The 19314-nt window shown below is 44.9% G+C and overlaps 1 protein-coding gene across 1 annotated transcript in view; it reads left to right on the top strand.

The window, feature by feature from the left end:
• The first annotated feature begins 621 nt into the window (after nucleotides 1–621).
• LOC138514709 (NLR family CARD domain-containing protein 3-like) overlaps nucleotides 622–19314 on the top strand; it is a 526974-nt gene continuing 508281 nt past the window's right edge. Inside the window, exon 1 of the mRNA XM_069630113.1 lies at nucleotides 622–1616. Within this exon, the coding sequence (XP_069486214.1) occupies nucleotides 622–1616 (995 nt within the window). The remainder of the gene's footprint in view (nucleotides 1617–19314) is intronic.

Below are 19314 nucleotides of genomic sequence, written 5' to 3'. Positions count from 1 at the left end.
AATGATTTGAGCTACAGGTGTGAGGGGAATGAATGCAAAGTGCAGTCAGAAGATCTGTTCACTCTTAAACCCTCGAAGCTGATCTCGAGGCGGATGCTGATAACGGGAACGGCTGGGATTGGGAAGAGCTGCTTCTCCAACGAGCTCCAGAGACAATGGGCATCCGGGCGAGAGGTCTACTACAGATGCATCATTCATATATCAGTCAGCGAGTTAAACACCATCAAGGCACCAATAAGTGTGAGAGAGCTCTTGGAGCTCAAGTGCCCCGAGCTGTCTCCACTGCTCCCTGAGCTCCTCAATGCAGAGGGAGTGCTCATCATTCTGGACGGCCTGGACGAGTTTAATCATGAACTGGAGGTCAGCCCCCACTCTCCACACTGTGATAGTGACACCCCACAACTGAGGGCCAGTCCCCATTCTCCACACTGTGATATCAACACCCAACTAAATATCAGATCTTTGCTCTCAAAAGTCATATCCAAGCAGCTTCTTCCAAGCACAGATGTTTTGGTGACTTCTGAGTTCAATTACGTGCGTAAAATCACACACTATTTCTCGTCTACATTTATATTGGAAGCTTTTACAGAGGATCAGATCCATGAATATTACAATAATCTCATGGCAGGTGGTGACCTATCAAAATCCTTTGCAGACTCTATCGAAACCCACGTGTCCAGGTCGTTGTCCATTCCCCTTATAGGCAGCGCCTTATGCGAGATATACAGGGAAGCCAGCACTCCTGGGGATGTGGGAGCGCTCACCACGTGCAGCAGCGTGATCTTCTGCCTCTTCCAGATCACTGTGAGCAACGCCTTGGCAAAGATGGGAAGTCACGCGCTCTCTCGCTGTGCGGCGACAACTGAAGAATCCGAGATACTAAAAAACATTCAAAATACTATCCATCGGCTCTGTGAGATGTCTTACAAAAATATTATTACTGGTGTTCAGGAGATAAAGACTGAAGACCTTGTGGTGAGCTGTCCACAGGCAGAAGATCTCTTGAGAAGCTTGAGAGGGTTTTTCTTTAGGGGAGACAGCAAGACTGACCGCTATGTCTACCGTCACTCCAGTATACGGGACATGTTTGCTGCCTTACACTGTGTGGAGAAAATCCAGGATGAGGAAGAGCTCGAGGAATGCCTGGATACCTGGGCTCTGGAAAAGATGCCAAACAATACACGGTCACCGCTCCTTGAGGGAATCACTGCTCTTCATGGGAAACGCTTCCAAAGCTTCCTCCGATTCTTCTTTGGACTCTTGACTTCTGGGAAGCAGAGCTTTCTGTCCCAGCCAGCGCCTCTCAGCGATGAGAGAAGGTTATTCCTAAAAATGTGGTTCCAGGTCTGGATTGAGAGACACCCCATCAAGATCAAATTACTTAACCTCTTCCATTATGTGTTTGAACTGCACGATGCTGATGTGACAGAGCATGTCTCACAGTGCATTAAGAGTGTGGATTTATTTAATACATCTCTCAGCTCTCTGGACATCCACGCCTTGCTTTACTGCTGTGAGAGGTCCCAGCTGGATGTGGTGGATCTAAGGCTCTGTGAGCTGGGAGACAGCGGCCTGAAGCAGATGAAGAGCATTCTGAGGAGCAGCAAGAAGGCTTAGTAAGTAAAGGCTTTAACAAAGAAACATGTCTTTGATGTTCTCCCCCCAGCAATCCTCTCTAAAGGAGCTGGTAACTTTCTATTGCACAGATTCCAAGGTAAGGTGTCCACCATGAACAAAAGCTATAACACAGCCCAAGTAGGGCTGTCATTTTGTGATGATTGATGGTAAGATAGCTCGGTGAGTTCAGCACGCGCGATTTGTGCCAGACATCTTTGTTTCTTCTGAAAGGAACCCTTTTCCTTCTCAACCGGACTGGCTCACTGCTTCTTCCTTTCAACTTTGATAAATGGAACCATGAACATTATGGTATTAAGGTTATTAGCAAATTACAGTAACGATATTTGCCGGAGCCAATCATTTGTTTTTTTATAGGCATTGCATTTGGTTGCAGTGACCAACTCATTTGGGAGTCATGCGCGCAGTGTAGGGGTATATGCATATTTTGTCTATGTGTGCTGTCTGTGTCTGTGAGTGTGTATCAGAATGTGTAAGAGAGACTAATTTTGTAACAGAGAATGCGTGTGTGTGTCCATTTGTGTGTGTTGAGAGAAGGAGAGAGAGAGAGAGAGGGAGCACTAGTGTGTGAAAGAGAGAGTGAGTGTGCTGGCTGAGTAAATGCGAAGCCGCCAGCTGAGTGGTGAGAAAAGCTCAGACTGCAATAGGTCTAAATATATATGAACTAATAAGTGGGCCTGGAAACCTTTGTTCAGAACCGCCATTAAGAACATTATTGTGGAATCTCACCCCCCCACCCCCCCAAAATGAAGACACTGGGCCTTCTTCCAAGTCCAGCGGTAACTGAACCAGAAAAACCGGCAGGTTGCTGCCAGACTTGGAATGAATTACCGCCTCAGTGAATGCTGGAAATTACAACCCCGGTGACCTGGTAATTCCGGAAGCAGAATTCCGTAAATACCCATTCCCATGGAGTCCGATAGGACTCCATGGGGATGGGGACAATGGAAACACTGGTTCCGTCTATGACGGAGCTGGTGTTTCCATTTCCGTCTGCAGGTGGGTGGCGTTACTCCTGCCAGGTCAGACCTGGCGGGAGTGACACCTCCCGCCTGCAGAACTCGTAATCTGCCGGTCCAGAAACAATGGTGGCAGCTGGTTTACCGGGACTCGTATTACCATTCCACCTCCATGACTCCCGGAAATACCAGGGCATTATGACCCTGGTGTCCCGGGAATTCCAGAGGCGGAATTCGGTAAATCCCCATTCCCATTGAGTCCCATACAACTCAATGGGAATGGGGAAGTGGAAACACCAAGACCATCTCGTGATGGTGCTGATGTTTCCACGTCCGCCTGCAGGCGGCCGGTGTTAAACCCGCCAGGTCAGACCTTGCTGGAACATCACCTCCCGCCTGCAGGAGTCGGGATCGGGTGCTCCAGAATTAACAGTGGCGGCGGGTTTACCGCCACTGTTATTTCCAGACAGCCCGGCCTGTAATGAGGCCCTATGTGTGTGATTTGGCTCCACATAAAAACTTGGTAACATATAAACATAACATAACCATCAATATAAAAAATGATAAAAATTAAAACTAGCTTTGGATCAATACATCTAGACCTCCCAAAGTTTAATTACTTCCTTTGGCTTCCAATTGTATTCATGTCACTCACCACAAACGCTTCACACACTGTTCTCTTTATACAATGTTGCTGCTTGCAACCTTGGTTGAAAACACAAGCGGTTTTGGTATCAGTCTCTCCGACTCACCAGCTTTGCTGTCTTTTCGGATGCTTCTGTGTTGTAGGAGCCAAGGACAGTACCACGGCGGCAATCGCTACTCCCCGCCTTGGTTATCGATGCGGGAGAGCCCTGGGTACCTCTGACACACTGTGCAGGTTTGATTAGCCTTAGTTCCTGGTCTTCGGTTTCTTACTTTCCAAGGCCCACAATAACAGTCCTTACAGGTCAAGGGTACTTCCCCCAGTGTAATCCTCTCTGGTGTCGCTGTCTTTCTCCTTGTATTAAACTGTCATCTTGGAACTGCTGTTTTTTCGTGTGTTTTGCTCCGCTCAGAGTGTGCCTTCGTGCTGCGCCTTTTATCCGTGTGGGCAAGTGGGATGGAAGTCAGGTGTGTGTAATGATCCGTAATTGCCTGACCTTGCCTCGCCATAGTGGTGGGACATGTCAGCTACACAGCTCTGGGGTTAGTACGTTGTCACTCACGGTGAACTGTCTGTGAGAAAGTGTTTGTGTCAGGAAAGGTCGGCGGGGGGTTGAGTGCCTAGGTATCTTACCTGGTAGGATGGGGAAAAGGTGTGTGATTTGGCTCTGTATAAAAACTTAGTAACATATAAACATAACATAACCATCAATATAAACAATGTTAAAAATTAAAACTAGCTTTGGATCAATCCAAATCTTTCTGGAAGATGCAGGAGGGGGGGTATACAGAATTGAGCAGAACATGTGAATTGGTACTTTCAAATAAACACATGGAAATTTAAAACTATGTCACAGTCAAACCAAATATGTGTGCCTCCAGAGGACTTGGGCTTGAGGAGAGCGGAATTCTCCAAGGAATGATGAGAAAAAAGATATTTAATGGAGTCTTTTTCTGCACAAAAATTATATGCGATTTAACAGAAGATTAACATCTGATGTGCTATATTTATTACCCCTTTTTCTTCTCACAGTAAATATTCAGCATTTCAAGCACTGTAATCTTCAATGGTTCCTTTTAAAAATGCGTTTTACCGAGTGCGTTGGCAAGGCAGTGTTGGTTTTCAGAGATACTTGAGAAGTGACTCCATCAGCCTCAGAACTCACACTTCACCATTAAGCAGTCAGTACAAAATGTATACTTAGCTTGGGTAGTTGTGATATCTGTTTCTTACAGTACTTGATTATTGTTACAGAGCGTTTCCTTAAGCCCTGTGGTCAGGATCTTTAAGTGTACCTTCCTAAATTAGGTACTCTCTCAAGCTCTTCGAGGTCCCTCAAGCTCATCCAGATCTCCAAGTAGTAGTCGGGACCGAGCAGCCAACGCCTAACTCCTAGGTCCACACACAATATTATTTTTTTAAATATAATCCTTAAATACAAAAAGGCACAGTGAAAAATCACCACACGTACAGGTAAATGAACTTTGTAAAACAAAAGATGTCACAATGTATCAGCTAAGTATGGAAAGTTTCATGAAGAGATCTTTAGAGTTCAATGAGAATCTTTCCTGGAAAAGAAAAGGCACTAACAGGTATTTAAACCGTTTTTTAAAAAAATCTTTCCCAGCAAGTTTACAGAAACCAAGGTAGACCAGTTTTGTGGATTTGGGTCAGTCTTTGTCTGTAAAAAGTAACCTTTGGTGAAAGTCTTCCCAAGAAGCAGATTCTGAGGTTTCTGTGGAGTGAGACTCACAGAAAACCTTTGCCGAAGAAGAAGAGGCCCAAGGATGAAGACATGCTCAATGAAAAGAATCACAAGTAGTGTCAGCGAGTCAGGAGAGCAATACCCTCGGAGAGAAAACACAGTTTTGCAGCAAGCTGTTTCCAAAGGCGGCCATGTTGCACATTGTTTGGCAACCACGTGTGTGCAGCAGACCCTTAGGAAGGATGATTATTGAAGATTTTGTGATTTCCAGATCGAGGGTTGGAGCCAGAGAAATGGAAAGGCGAATCGGCTGTAGTCGGCGGTAGTTGTTGGTGCTGGCCTCCCACGTCGGCTTTGAGCACATGATTCGGCTTCACATTACGTTGTCTTGAAGAGAGTCCAAGGAAGAACACATATTTTGAAAAGGCTGAAGACCTCATACCACACAGGAGCCATCTACAGAAAAAGGTTTGGGGGGGAAAGTGCAGCCGTGTGGTTGTAGGAATAAGGGAGGTACAGGCCCCTGGAGTTTCCCAGTAAGGCTAGATGGCACCAGGGCACTTGCCTGATGTCCTGGGACAAAGATTCTCTATTGGTTCAGCACAGGGAGTCTTCACAAAGGAACATGCAATTCTGTCTCCAGCAATGCAGGCATGGTCAGAACCTTCAGGGAGATGACACCTCTGAGCAGGAGCTGGAGCTGTGATCCAGTTGTCTCTACCAGATATGGGGAAAGGAGCGCTGGAGCATTGGGTTCCTTCTGGTCATCGGGGAGAGGCAGAGCTTTGGAGCGCTAAAGGAAGCTGGTGCAGAATTGTTATCCTTCATCAAGCAGCAGGCCTTTCAGAGTGCAGGTACAGACTTCTAGCAGTAGACAAAGTGAGTGGTTAAGGAGCTCTGCTTTTATTCCGTTTGGGAGCAGTGAGTGAATACATCATCCAATCACAACATCAAGAATCATTCATACAGATGGATGTTCAGCCAATGGCAGGTCATCCTTCTAAGCACACCCATGCATTCTGGAAGAATCCCTCACACAAAGGAATTAATCCACACAATCCCATAGAGGAATCTGCATATGACAGTTAGAACTGGTTTTAAGCTCACTACAGCCCCCGTCTTGACACGCAGGAATCCAGTGGCCCTAGATGTCCACTTACCTTTACATACACTTAGAGGGACAAGGGATAATCATGTGACAGCTCAGGTCTTCAAGGCAAACAAAGACAACCTGTAGTTTGGTGAATGGAAGAGAGGGTCAAAAAGGACCCAGCCACGTTAAATGGACTTCAACCACTGCAACCATTTTACAAATGTGAAAAAGCAACCAGTAGCCAAGCTGCATGGCCAACAGAGAGAGGGCACTATCTCTGGGACACTATGGAGTACCTTTGGGGTACACCTGTTTTAGGAGCTACTATGACTCTTAAGGCAGAGAGCATAAAAACAAAGCCACACTCTCAGTGAGGCTTTGGATTAATCTTGACTGGGAGACAAGCAATGGAATGCCTCTGTATTTACAAAATCTCAAACCTTTCTAACCGATCTACCCTTCTACTTGCTAATCCCCTTCTAAGTTCCCCCTGGCTTGAGTTCTTTCAAAAAGGGATCAGCCCCGTCTGCTCCACCTTTCCTTAGAGGGTCATAGGAAGATCCATAGGGCAAAACTGAAGGAACATAAATCTGCCCTACACCTGGCACCACCCACTGAAGGGCGAGGCCAGAGAGTGGCACTCCATAGGCGCCCCCACTCCGTAAGTGGCCTCAGACTGGCTGCCAATTTCCTTACCTGCCTCATGCCATGGTACTAACACCCTCTAGCCCTTCTACCTAATACTATAAACCTCCCCATAATATTTTCCATTAATTAACTAGACACTAAACATTATTATAACTATAAACATGCTCTATATATAAACAACTACCCCTACTTACTATTAATATGCACGTAAAAAAAATACATTTATATACATACACTATCAACCAAAACATAAAGAACATCTTATACATATTATATAACAAAGGGGAGGCTGTTGAAGTCAGTCGCCCCTTCTCAGTACCTTATTAGGGCTGTCCTGGAGGTCTGTCAGTCTGCCCCTGATGCAGTTGGGCCTTTTCCCCATAGTTTGTTCTTATGGGTGGCCACATCAACCACCTGGGGTCTCCTGATCTCACAGTGTCTGGCCCATACATGCAGCACAGTTTGTGGGTGAGCCCTGTCCCTGGGGGACTGCTCAATGTCACCTCCATGACCCTGTGGCCCATTGGTCTCTTCTGGGTAGCTCATGTCCTGAGAGGCTTCCTGCACTCACTGCCACAGCCCCACAGCACTTCTTGGATCACCACCACGCCCTCAGAGCCATCCTAGCTTCAGGCGGTGTTCCCTTCATTATGGGGCGAGCTGTTTTCAGTGTCATGCCTGTGGCGCACTGACAGCCCCATTCCTTTTTTCTCTGTGCCAGAGGGATAAAGGGGGCGGGCCACTGCATCTTCACCCCAGCAGCGATGACAGAGCGGCCGGGGACTTCTCTTCACCTGAGCTGCTCTGGCAGCCCAGGGCTTCCTTCACTGCCCCGCCCTCAGCAGGAAGGGCAAACTTACTCCATCTCCCTCTTTGCCTCCGGGGCTGCCTGGCATGCGTGGCCCAGAAGGGCTTAATATTGTGGCCCGTCCAATTTGGCTAAGGCTCAGGTCATCAGGGGTTCGTCCGGTCACCCAGTTTGGGCCGCCCCTGCCATGTAGCCCAGACGGGGCTGCTCTTTACTCTTTTCCCTGGGCAGCACTGCACATGTTGCCTTTGAGAAAAGGCCAGTTCGGTCTGGCCCATGGGCGGGCCGACAATGGCCATGTCCCCATGGGTGCCCGAGTTGCTCCGTGCACACAGCCTGGGGTTCACAGTAATTACTCTGGGTAGCCCCTTCACATGGACATATGTGTAACTGTTTTTAGACCTTGTGGGGCTGCTCAATATCAATGCCTCCAAGAAAGCCAACAGTCTCCTCCATCTCCTTCTTTTGTTTGATTTTCCAACTCTTTTTCTTCCAAACAGTTTTTCTTTTTTATCTCTTCTCCCCCGCCCAGCCCACTCTTGGGAAGGGGCGTTCTGTCCCTTTTTTTTTTCTTTTCTTATAGTCATCCAGCCCCATGGTGGACTAGATGGGCCAGTTTAAGTAAGCACAGTTCACTTAAAACCCAAACACATACTCATTAAAGTATTAAAGTATTTTATTTGCACAACATGGTGTCTCTGTCTTTATTTCTAGTTTTCCCTTAGGGGACAAGCATGCAGCCCTCCCCATACCGGCCCTATTTGGGTCACGGCTACATAATCCCTCATGGGGTGGTTCTCAGGTTCTAGTCGGTTGTGCATTCTAGAAAGAGCCGTCTGCATTGTCATGGTCAAAACCACCAGGCCTGTGCTCAATAGTGATGTCCATCCCCTGTAAGGTGATGGCCTATATGATCAACTTTGGGTATTACCCCTTCATGTGCATTAAACTACTTGAGGGTTTGTGGCCCTTTTGGATCCTGAGGCAAGTTACAGTGAGGTAGGTTTGAAAGGTTCTTAGGGCCCGCTTAAAAGGGTACTTCGCTCTGAAATTGTATTGGCCCAATCGATCAGGCATGTATTTTTAAGCATACATTGATCAATGTTAAAAACAATTCCAATTCATCTTACCTTAGTTTTTCTCACTTTTACACATGCGAAAACGACCGGTCGAGCACCGCCATCTTCTGCTAATCTTATCCGTTGAGCCATCGCTTCAAGTGCCCTTGCAGCAGTAATTCAGACCACCCTCCTCTAAAGCTGACATCACTAGGCGCTCATGCCCCTTTCCAAAAGCACGTCTTCTGTGCGCAATCTATTGACATGTCTCCATGGAAAGCCCAAGCCACCTTTTTCTTCGACAAGTGTAAACAAACCCTTTCTGATCACACAATGTTGGAGTTTATTTTTCCTTCATGTCAGTATATTTCATTTCGAGCCTCACTGACTTGTTTCTGCACTGTTCAGCTATCTGCCAAGTGCGACACACTGCGAACCGATACTTATTCTGCCTAAAATTAATGAACTCAGTAGTCGCTTTTTATTTAATCATTTCTTATATTATGTACAAATGTCTTTACCAAACCATATTTAAATTCTACTTTAACATGGCATGTTCTTTACATGTGTCCTTGAGAACTTTCAAAGTTTGAGCCTAATAATCTTATCTTTGCACTATGGGTTTTTGTAACATGACTGTTTCTTCGCTTGTCTTTCTTTAACATGGAATTTTAATGTAAAACCTAATTTTGCTACTGTATACAAAAAAAAGTGTTTCTCACACTTGATTCTGTATTTCTTCAATATTCAGGAACTATGGCAACAATTCAGCCCTACCTGTACAAGCCTGAATATTCAGAAGAGGAAATCTCTGAAAGAGAAAGAAGTTGAGACAATGGCGAATCAGATGAAAGATGTGATGATCAGGCACCGGAGCCTGAACCCATTTGCATAGAAGACATTTCCACCTGATGTACCTGCCATCGTTTTGAGGTTATGCCAACTGTGTTGGTGAACCTCTGTTGCGGAGAAAACTCTAGCTGCTTGGCATACGTTGCCGAAGAAGACACACCACCGCTATGTAACAAGTAAGTTTACTCTATATATGTTGTGTGTTTGACAACCAAGACAGCTAACATTGCATCTGGTTCCCCTACATCATTATAACTTCGATGGATCACTGACAAAAGACATTTTTCTGTAAATTGAATACATTTCTCTTTCTAATCTCAAACCAAAGTATTCATCACTAGATTTAATATCGAAACATTACGTTTCTTTCACTTGGAAGTTAAAAACAATATTTCTCCATCTCTCAAACTGTTTTTTTGTAATGGGCGTTCACATTTCTAATCGATTCCTACTTGAAATCACAAGTACTGTCAGTACTTAACTTGAAAAGGTACTTTTTAAAGCATAACAATGCCAAACATTTTAAAAGGTAGTGCAAACAAAATAAATGCAATTATTGGGTACATTTAAGTAAACTATTCCTGTATCTCTTACACAGGTGGTACAAACTTGTGGCCTTTCGTGCGTTTACATGGTGGATTCATGGAAGACTGGGATTCCGCATTCAACGAGTAATACCTGCCTGTGTGGTTTGAGCCATTTGTGAGAAATTCCCCAGTGACTACGGACAATACCATGGATTTATACAGACAATATCTCAACCGCAGCAGCACAATTTATAGTTTGTCATGGCCATCCACTATACCAAACTAAATTTTAAAAAATGAGTTGATATGAAAAATTGCTCAAAATTGCTTGCAAGTGCACAACACGTCCAAACATCTAAGAGGATCGTGAAAGATCGGTGTGCATTAACAAGTTTACTGGGGTATTGGGTTCCCCTCATCCACAACCATCCCGCCTCCAGTATCAATGGACGCTCGCACCTGTGAGCGTGCGTTCACAAGTGGGCTGGGTGGATGGGAACGCTCAAGGTGCCGAATACCATGTACACTTCAAAGGGTTCTTTGGCACAATGACCATTGGCCCCATTGCCACCCCAGGCCCTGCGTCTCCATACTCCCCTTTGAAGACCCCGTACCTGCAATCTACATGTCTCTGAGTCCTTTGACTGTGATCCGGGACCATTACGCTCCCCCTATCCACATCCATCTCCTCTCTGGTATCAATGGCACCTGTGGCCGTGCACTCGCAAGGGGGGTGCACTTGCATGATCGAGAAGGTCAAACATTGTCATAGAGGCCTGGTGGGTGTGAACGAACACGTCAGACATTCACATACACACCCACTTCTGTAAGCCTTTATAAACAATGTGGAAGTTGCCAAGAAAACATCTCTGATATCGCCATCTATCCACATTTACCTTGCTTGCTGAATCAGCTCATCTGTTCTTCTTAGTAAAGGTTAATCAACTTTTATTATTGGTTTCTGTAGTGTCAACGTTCTATGCTTGGACACTTCCTATCCTCATTTTAATTTATTCAAAAAGTCTACACCATATCAACCGTCCTATATATTTTTATCTCTGTAAAAAAGCACATAACATTACATAGTATTGTTACCAAATGTAATCTTTCGTAGTGGATTTTTTCAATGCATGTTTGCTTTAACTGCGACTTCTATAAAGTAAAAATGTTTAATTATCAAAGCAATGTGATGATTCATTTATTCACTGTGATACTTTTTTAATGGCAATATACTTTTTCTTTTAACAGATCATAAGTACAATCCAACAATGCCTTCATGTATTGTTTTGGGTTCCCTTATATCAGCCATGCCAAAAGTCAACATACAGTCCTGCATGTACTTCCAAAGGATTTCCATTTAATAAAAACATGGCTGTTGAACTGCAGCTTTCCAGTGTCCGAGATTGAAAACAGAGCCAAGGATATCTTGGATGACGTGAGGGGCAATCGATTCTGCGTCTGCAGCTTGCACTTCTCAGAAGATATGTACGAACCATCACATTATACCAAAAAGCATCGCCCCAGATTCATTCGCAAATTACTTCCCAATTCAGTTCCAACTGAATTTCAGCACACCCTGACACAGGTGAGTAGTGGACGCTGAATTTTTTATTTAATTGTATTTCACTATTTTACAAATGTATTCTGTATAATATGTCTTCTAAATGATCACTCAATAGTCTGTGAACAGGTGACATAATGAACGGTTTTGAGTTATTGGGGAATATATCCATTGACATTGTACTACACAAGTTTCCTTTGTGACACAATGTACTGTGGTTTTAAAATCTTTAATTTTAGATTACTTTGTTTATCCCTACTTTAGGGATACGTTAATAGTTCAGTACAATGGTAGCCTTTCCAAACACTTGCATTGCGTCCTTTAAAAATAGGTCATTTTGTTAAATGTGTTAATTACCATGTCTTTACGTAGACTGCACTGATCGAATTACAGACCGCTACCATGGAGGAAACAACAGACACGTTCAACATCCAAATGGTATGGTAAGGCCAAGCGACTTGCACATAAACTTATTTTTTATTTAGCTTTTGATATGGTCTAAATTATAATACTAATGTACTTTTTCTATTGAAAACTGGTATGAATATATCTATCGATTAAAGGACTGAGATTCTATGTCAATATCAACCATCTTTTGCATGTACATTTTTGGGGGATTTTGCTTTTACATCTTTTAGAGGCTGCAACTTCAACAACGTACTATTCTACTGCAAACGGTCTGGAGGATGAGGTCTGAGAAGTGAGAATGTATTGAATACATTAAAAGTTGTTGATAAAAAATGTCTTGTTGAAATTTAAGATGTTATTTTTTTGATAATTTTCAATATTGTCAGTAAATTGCAAAGCATTAGATCAGCAACTTTGATGTATTTATCGCAGAAACACATGCAACCATTAAGGTAACCCTTCAGAAAAAAGTACTTTTTTACTGAATAACATAGACCCTTTCCCTATATGAATGGTGTGTGTTTATGCTCATAAACGTTAGCTGCCCAGTGAAAAATGTAATTGGTTAAGAAATAAACATTACATGTATGCTCGTACAGTATGCTCGTCCTTTTTGCATAAACTGGCAGTTAAGGGATTAAGAGGCCACATTTAATCAATATATGTTGCAGGATGATCTCACACCAACTCCCGGTGACATCTCGGAAGGTTATCAAGTACAATTTAAAATATGTCTTTTTTAAATGTTGCACGTACACAGTGTTCAATGTTATGTTAATAATAATGTAAACATTGTAATCAGATGATTAACCATATCTTTTTACAAAGTTTAACTGATATTGTAAGGTCGACAATCATTAAGTCAACTTTCTCAAGATGTACTTTGCGAGATCAAAGATTTTAACATGAAATTGTTTAACAATGTAACAATTTTTGTTGAATTTGTTATGGACAAGGAATGTACTACTGAAGCGGTTGAAATTGAAGAGACACATGGATCAAAGGTATACATAAGATATTGCAAAATATTGCAAAATTTCAGTTATCCATTTTAACTTTCATGTAATATTGAATATGTTTTAATAGTTTGCATAGTTAAATGTGGTTATATTTTTACATACAAATTGCATGGTTTATACATTTCCAAAATGCTGTTTTTCAGCTTGATCTTGTGGTCGGCAAATCAAAATTGACTGTTTTAAGGAAAATTAGGAAAACAAGGGTAAATAACAAAATATTTTATAAAAGATAATTTCTTCAGGAGTTATTTTATTGATGTTCCATTTTGAGGTTGTAATTCATATATTCTCTATGTGCCCTATAAATTGAGCATGTTTTGTTTGTCATCAGAGGCCTAGGAAGAAGAGGAACATAAAAACTCAAACAACAACACAAACTAATGATGTTGCTTACCAAACTGATGTCACTTTGGAGCAGGTACATTTTGAGGCTCAGCATGGTGCTCTCAAGATTCATTCTCGTGATGGAGATGTCCAGTTGCCGGAATGTGAATGGAATGTCGCCAGTGACCCATGGAAAGTAACCATAGATCATTGTTACTACGCACAACTTCACCCAGAAGAGACAGACAACACAGAAGATGTTTCCGAATTGCTTGCAGAACCGCTCACCCTCTAAATAATGTCAGTCTAAGAAAGAGACAATGGGCCTCATTACGACTTTGACGGTAACCCGCCGTTGCTTCCAGCACGTTGCCGCTGACCTCATAACACTGTTTCCGCTGGGATATTCCAGGTTGCGACGGGCCAGGATATCAGGCAGCGGAAACTAAGTCCGCATTCCGTGGACGTGAATGGGGACATGGAAGCACTGGCACAGTTGTAAACGTGCCGGTGCTTCTGTGAAGACAATGCTGGTAGGGGCCAAGATTCCCAAAAGGTCAGACCTGACGGGGATCCATGACCCCTGCCGGCATTGTCAGAGTATGGCGGCCCAGAAAGGGTGCCGGTACGTTGCTACCAGTATCCTTGTTTCCAAACCACCATGCTCTTAATAAGGCCCAATGTTCCCTGTGTCGTGAATCTCCCCCGTCTCACCTGAGATCGCTTCTTGCAGGGTTCCGCGGGAAGATACTTCTTGCGGGCGGATCGGGTTTAGTACAGGCCGGCACGAGTCTCTTCCGACTCCAGGGTGCGTTCAGCGGGTTCAGGACATCCAGGAAGGAAGAAGCAGTTGCAAGGATACGTGGATTCCAGGAACAGGGTGGAAAGGAGAGGGTGGAAGGAGTGGGAATAAGGGTCCAGGAACTTGGATAACAGAAGAGTTCGCCAAGCTGCGAAGTGCATGTCTAGTCACTACCTGTTGATAGCGTTGAGACACGCGGGGTTGCGGGGCGTGGCATATTTATGGGACGTACTACGTCCGCCGTGAAGGCTGGTGCGAGGCGTGTCACGTGATACGGCCATGTTGGGAGAAACAATGAATGCAAGCCCTGCCGCGATAAGAACCAGGAAGTCCAGAAGGGGCATGTTCTGTGGGTCATGACAGCATGATATGATGTGATATGATATGATATGGCATTTGTAACGCGCCTATACACAAGTGTTTCAAGGTGCGACGAGGCAGGGGGGGGAACAAAGGGAGACAGACAACGATCCTACTAGGCCAGGTGTCATTCAGATCGCGCAAGTGCAGGGGTAGTGGGACTGGGAAAAGTGCAGGGGAAGGGGAGAGGGGAAGTGCAGTACATGGTTAGTAGAATACAAGAAAAATAATAGGGCCAGCTGGTGGCAAGTGCAAGGAAAGTGCGGTACATGGTTAATAGAATACGAGATAAATAATAGGGCCAGCTGGTGGCAAGTGCAAAGGTAAGTGCCTGGAGAAGGGGCTGTAGGATACAGAGACAGTCCCGTAGTGCATGTAGGCAGTGCAAGGAAGAGTGGCTGGGCCAGGACATGAGATCGGTGAGTGGCCCAGTTGCAGATTCAGTGCAGGTTCAGTGATTTTAGCAGGGGAGAGAGGGAGAGAAAGCGGAGGCAAAGAGGAAGGTTTTGAGGTGCTTCCGGAACCTGAGATGGTTCTCCTTAAGTTTCAGGGAGGCAGGAAGGCTGTTCCAGAGGGAGGCCCCTGCTGTGGCGAGAGATCTACCCCCAACTCGTTGCTTGGAGAAGCGGCTGACCCTGAGGTAGTTGGAGGTGGATGAGCGAAGGGCTCGAGAAGGAAGATATTTAGGAAGAGAGAGTTGCAGGTATTTTGGCCCAAGGCCCCAGAAGGCCTTGTGGACAATGCAGAGGGTTTTGAACTTAATCCTTGCAGCCACTGGGAGCCAGTATAGTGATTTCAGTCCTGGAGAGATACGGTCCCTGGGCTTGAGGCCAAGGACAAGTCTCGCAGTCCTGTTCTGGATGAGTTGCAAAGGTCGGAGAGTAGAGGCAGGAAGATTTAGATAGAGGCTGTTACAGTAGTCCAGCCTAGAGAGAACCAGAGCTCTGGAGACAGTGAGCTTCTGGGGGAAGTAGAGAAAAGGAAGGATACCTCTGAGGAGGTGTAGCTGGTAGTGTGACTTCATAGAGACGTCAGAAATGTGAGGAGAGAAGGAGAGTGTGGAGTCAAAGATGACCCTGAGGTTTTTTGCCGTGCCGGTAGGAGCATGCCTCCTCCGAAAACCTGTTACACCAGGTTTGCCCGGGTGTATGAGATGATATCTTCGGAGCAATCGAGGGGTGTTCAGGTTAGAAAGTGGTTCCCAGGTTCTTTCACTAGGAGGATATCCTTTCCACATACCAGGTATTGAGGTTGACCCCGTTTATACCTGGAATCGCATATTCTGGATACTTCATATTCCAGTTGGTCGTCCACAACCACGGGACTGGGTCTGCAGGATTTCCGGGAGGATCGGATGTAGGGTTTCAATAAAGAAGTGTGAAAAACTGGGTGAATTTTCTTCCAGGAGTCTGGTAGCTTGAGCCGGAATGAGACTGGGTTGATGACTTCTTTTATGGAAAATGGACCATAGTACCGGGGGACCAATTTGTTTGGTCGTAAATGTCGTGGAAGTCGTTTAGAGGACAACCAGACTTGATCACCGACTGAATAAGAAGGCCCTGGTCTTCTCTTGGAATCCGCATAACGCTTAGTGTGTGTTTGGGCCTTTTCTAAATGTTCTTTGGCTTCCTTGTGTATGTTGATGAGAGTTTCGATCCAGGAGTCAACGGTAGGTACTGGTGTAGAATGTGGAAGAACAGAAGGTAAAACTGACGGGTGGAATACTTGATTGCAATAGAAGGGGCTGGTTTTGACTGCTGAGTGATCGGAATTGTTCTAGGCGAATTCAGCCACAGGTATAAAGAGCGACCAATCATCCTGTACCTTGGTGGCGAAACAACAAAGGTATTGTTCCAGGGTCTGATTTACACGTTCCGTAGCTCCGTTAGTTTGTGGGTGATAACCTGATGAAAGAGCACGTTGGATTCCTAGAATGCGACAGAGATGTTTCCAGAATTGTGAGACGTATTGAGGTCCTCGGTCTGATATGATCTTGGAAGGAAGTCCATGAAGGCGGAAAAGGTGTTCCAGCAAGATTCCAGCGAGTTCTGATGAGGATAGTAGTTTGTACAGGGGTGTAAAATGAGCCATATGAGTGAACAAGTCAATGGTGACCATGATAGTCGTGTATCCCCTGGAAGGTGGTAATTCCACAATGAAGTCTGTAGCGATGAATTCCCATGGCCTTGTCGGTAGTGTAGGTTGCAGTAGGAGACCCGCCGGTCTCTTGTTATCGTGTTTGTTTTGACTGCAGATAGAGCAGGCTCGGATATACAGTTGTACATCAGTCTTCATTCTAGGCCACCAAAATTGTCTTTGTATAAGACAGAGAGTGTTGGTGATGCCACGATGTCTGGAGTGGAGGGTATCGTGGCAGAGGTTTATAATCCTTTGTTGTAGTTTCTGTGTGGGAATGACTAGAGCGTTATCTTTGAACAAATATCCGCCCTTGGTTCTCAGATTCCATGGATTCTTCCTTGAAATATTCTTCTAGAGTTCAGAGGATTGGGTTTGCACCCGGACTTCTTCCAAAAGACTGACTGCTTGAGCTACAAAAATCGTGTGGGGAAACATCTTGGGATAGGCTCGATCTTCAATAGTTTCGTAATCAGGACGTCGAGATAAGGCGTCAGCAATTATGTTTTGTGATCCAGTAACATGACTGATGTGGAACTGGTACTGGGCAAAGAAGAAGGCCCAACGGGCCTGAGGACTGTTCCTACACTACAAGGATTGTAGAACTTGAAGGTTTCGATGGTCCGTGCTAACCTGGACTGGATGTCTAGCTCCCAGGAGTAGATGTCGCCATTCTGTGAAGGCTTGGCGGATGGCTAACAGTTCCTTTTCCAAGACGGAATAATGTGTCTCACTGGGAGTCAGGGTTCGTGAAAGGTAAGCAATGGGGTGTTCCAACTTGTCCTCAAATTCTTGCTTCAAGACTGCTCCTATGGCGTAGTTAGAGGCATCCATCTCCACTAGGAATGGCCGATTAATGTCGGGTTGGGCTAGGATGGGGGCTTGAGTAAACTCTGTCTTTAGGCATTGGAATGCCTTGTCTTGAGGTGCAGACCAGAGAAAGGGAGTGTCTTTCTTCAAGAGAGTGATGATCGGTTGAACAATCTCAGAAAAGGTGGGTATGAACTTTCGCTAGAAATTGGCAAGTCCCAGGAAGGAATGAACTTGTTTCACGGAAGTGGGAGTCAGCCAAGATAGTATGGCCTTTACCTTCGAATGATCCATACCAATTCCTTCTGGACTAAGGACAAATCCTAGATAATGAACAGAAGTAACGTGAAACAGGCATTTCTCAGGTTTGGCTAGGAGTCTGTGTTCACATAGTCGTTGTAAGACTGCCTTTACATGCTCTTCATGCTTTAAAAGGTCCTTGGAGTAAATCAAGATATCATCCAGGTGGACGATTACGAAGAGAAACAGCATGTCAGAGAACACCCTATCCATGAATCGTTGAAAGACTGCAGGGGCATTAGCAAGTCCAAAGGGCATGACCAGATATTCGAAGTGTCCAAAAGGTGTTCTAAAGGCTGTTTTCCATTCGTCTCCTTCCTTGATATGAATCAGATGATAGGCACCCCTGAGATCCAGTTTCGTGAAGATTACAGCTCCTCTCACCGCTTCCAGGATATCCGAGATCAAGGGTAAGGGGTAGCGGTCCTTGAGGGTGCATTGATTTAATCCACGATAATCGAGGCAAGGTCTAAGTTCCTTGGTGTCCTTCTTGGGGACAAAGAACAGCAAGGCTCCAGCTGGGGATTTCGATGGTCTTATGGTGCCATTTTCAAGGTTGTTATCCAAATAATCTCGGAGGGCCTTTTTTTCAGGTTTGGATAGGATAAACATCCTCCCAAAGGGAATCACTGCTGAAGGCTCTGTGTCTATGGCACAGTCTTCAGGTCTGTGAGGGGGTAGAGCCTGAACTATGGCAGTTGAAAATACATCAGCATAACTTTGATAGGCCTTTGGGACCTGAATGATATTGGAAACCATGAGTGCCTCTTGTTGATCTGCTGGATTACTTTCATACGATATCGAGGAGGGATCCAGGGATAAACAATGAGCCAGACAATACTCTGAACCAAGAAACACGGATCCTGCTGTACAATTGATGTATGGATTGTGTTTCTGCAACCAGGGCATGCCTAGTACCATGGGGTAGTGGGCTGATTTGATGATATCAAACTTGATCAATTCCTGGTGATGGTTTATTGAAAGTTGTATTTCCTTGGTCTACAAGGATATGGGTCCTGAACTGAGGGGTCTTCCATCAATTGCCTCCACATGTTGCATTACACCCGGGCTTCATATGGAATGTGGTGCTTAGAGACCCAATCTTGATCAATGAATACTCCCATAGCCCCACAATCCACCAAGGCCAGGATGCGGTAGGTCTTCTTCTTTGATAACGATAAGAAGGCTTGTAGAACCATTACGTTGTTCTGTCCAAGAGAGTTCAAGGATGAAATAGATGTGGAGCAAATATCTCTCTCCCGACACCTCGCTCCATCTAGGATCGGGAGCTGGCGTTTCCCGAACGCCGCGGAGGGGCTAGAGGACATTCTCTAACCAGGTGTTTATCCAATGCACAATACATGCACAAGCCTGTGTGGCTCCTTCTCATCCTTTCTTGTGGGGAAATGGGTCCACGGAAGGCTCCTATTTGCATGGGTTCCGGGTCAGTGCCAGGGGTTGGAACAGGATCAGTTTTTTCTGAAGTCTCAAGAGAACTTTTCTGGAAGGGCATCTTGGTCTTTTTTCTCTCTGCCTTTCTTTCCTGGATACAAAAGTCTATCTGCATGGCTAAATCCATAAGAGCCTGGAATGAGCTAGGACGAGCCACTCTGGCTAATTCATCTTTTATATCCTTGTTTAGGCCCCTACGTAAGAGAGTGAA

The sequence above is a fragment of the Ambystoma mexicanum genome, chromosome 12 (assembly GCF_040938575.1).
Source record: "Ambystoma mexicanum isolate Mex_15411 chromosome 12, UKY_AmexF1_1, whole genome shotgun sequence".
Lineage (NCBI taxonomy): Eukaryota > Metazoa > Chordata > Amphibia > Caudata > Ambystomatidae > Ambystoma > Ambystoma mexicanum.
The sequence above is the reverse complement of the archived record's forward strand: the minus strand, read 5'-3'. Positions and strand labels throughout refer to the sequence as shown.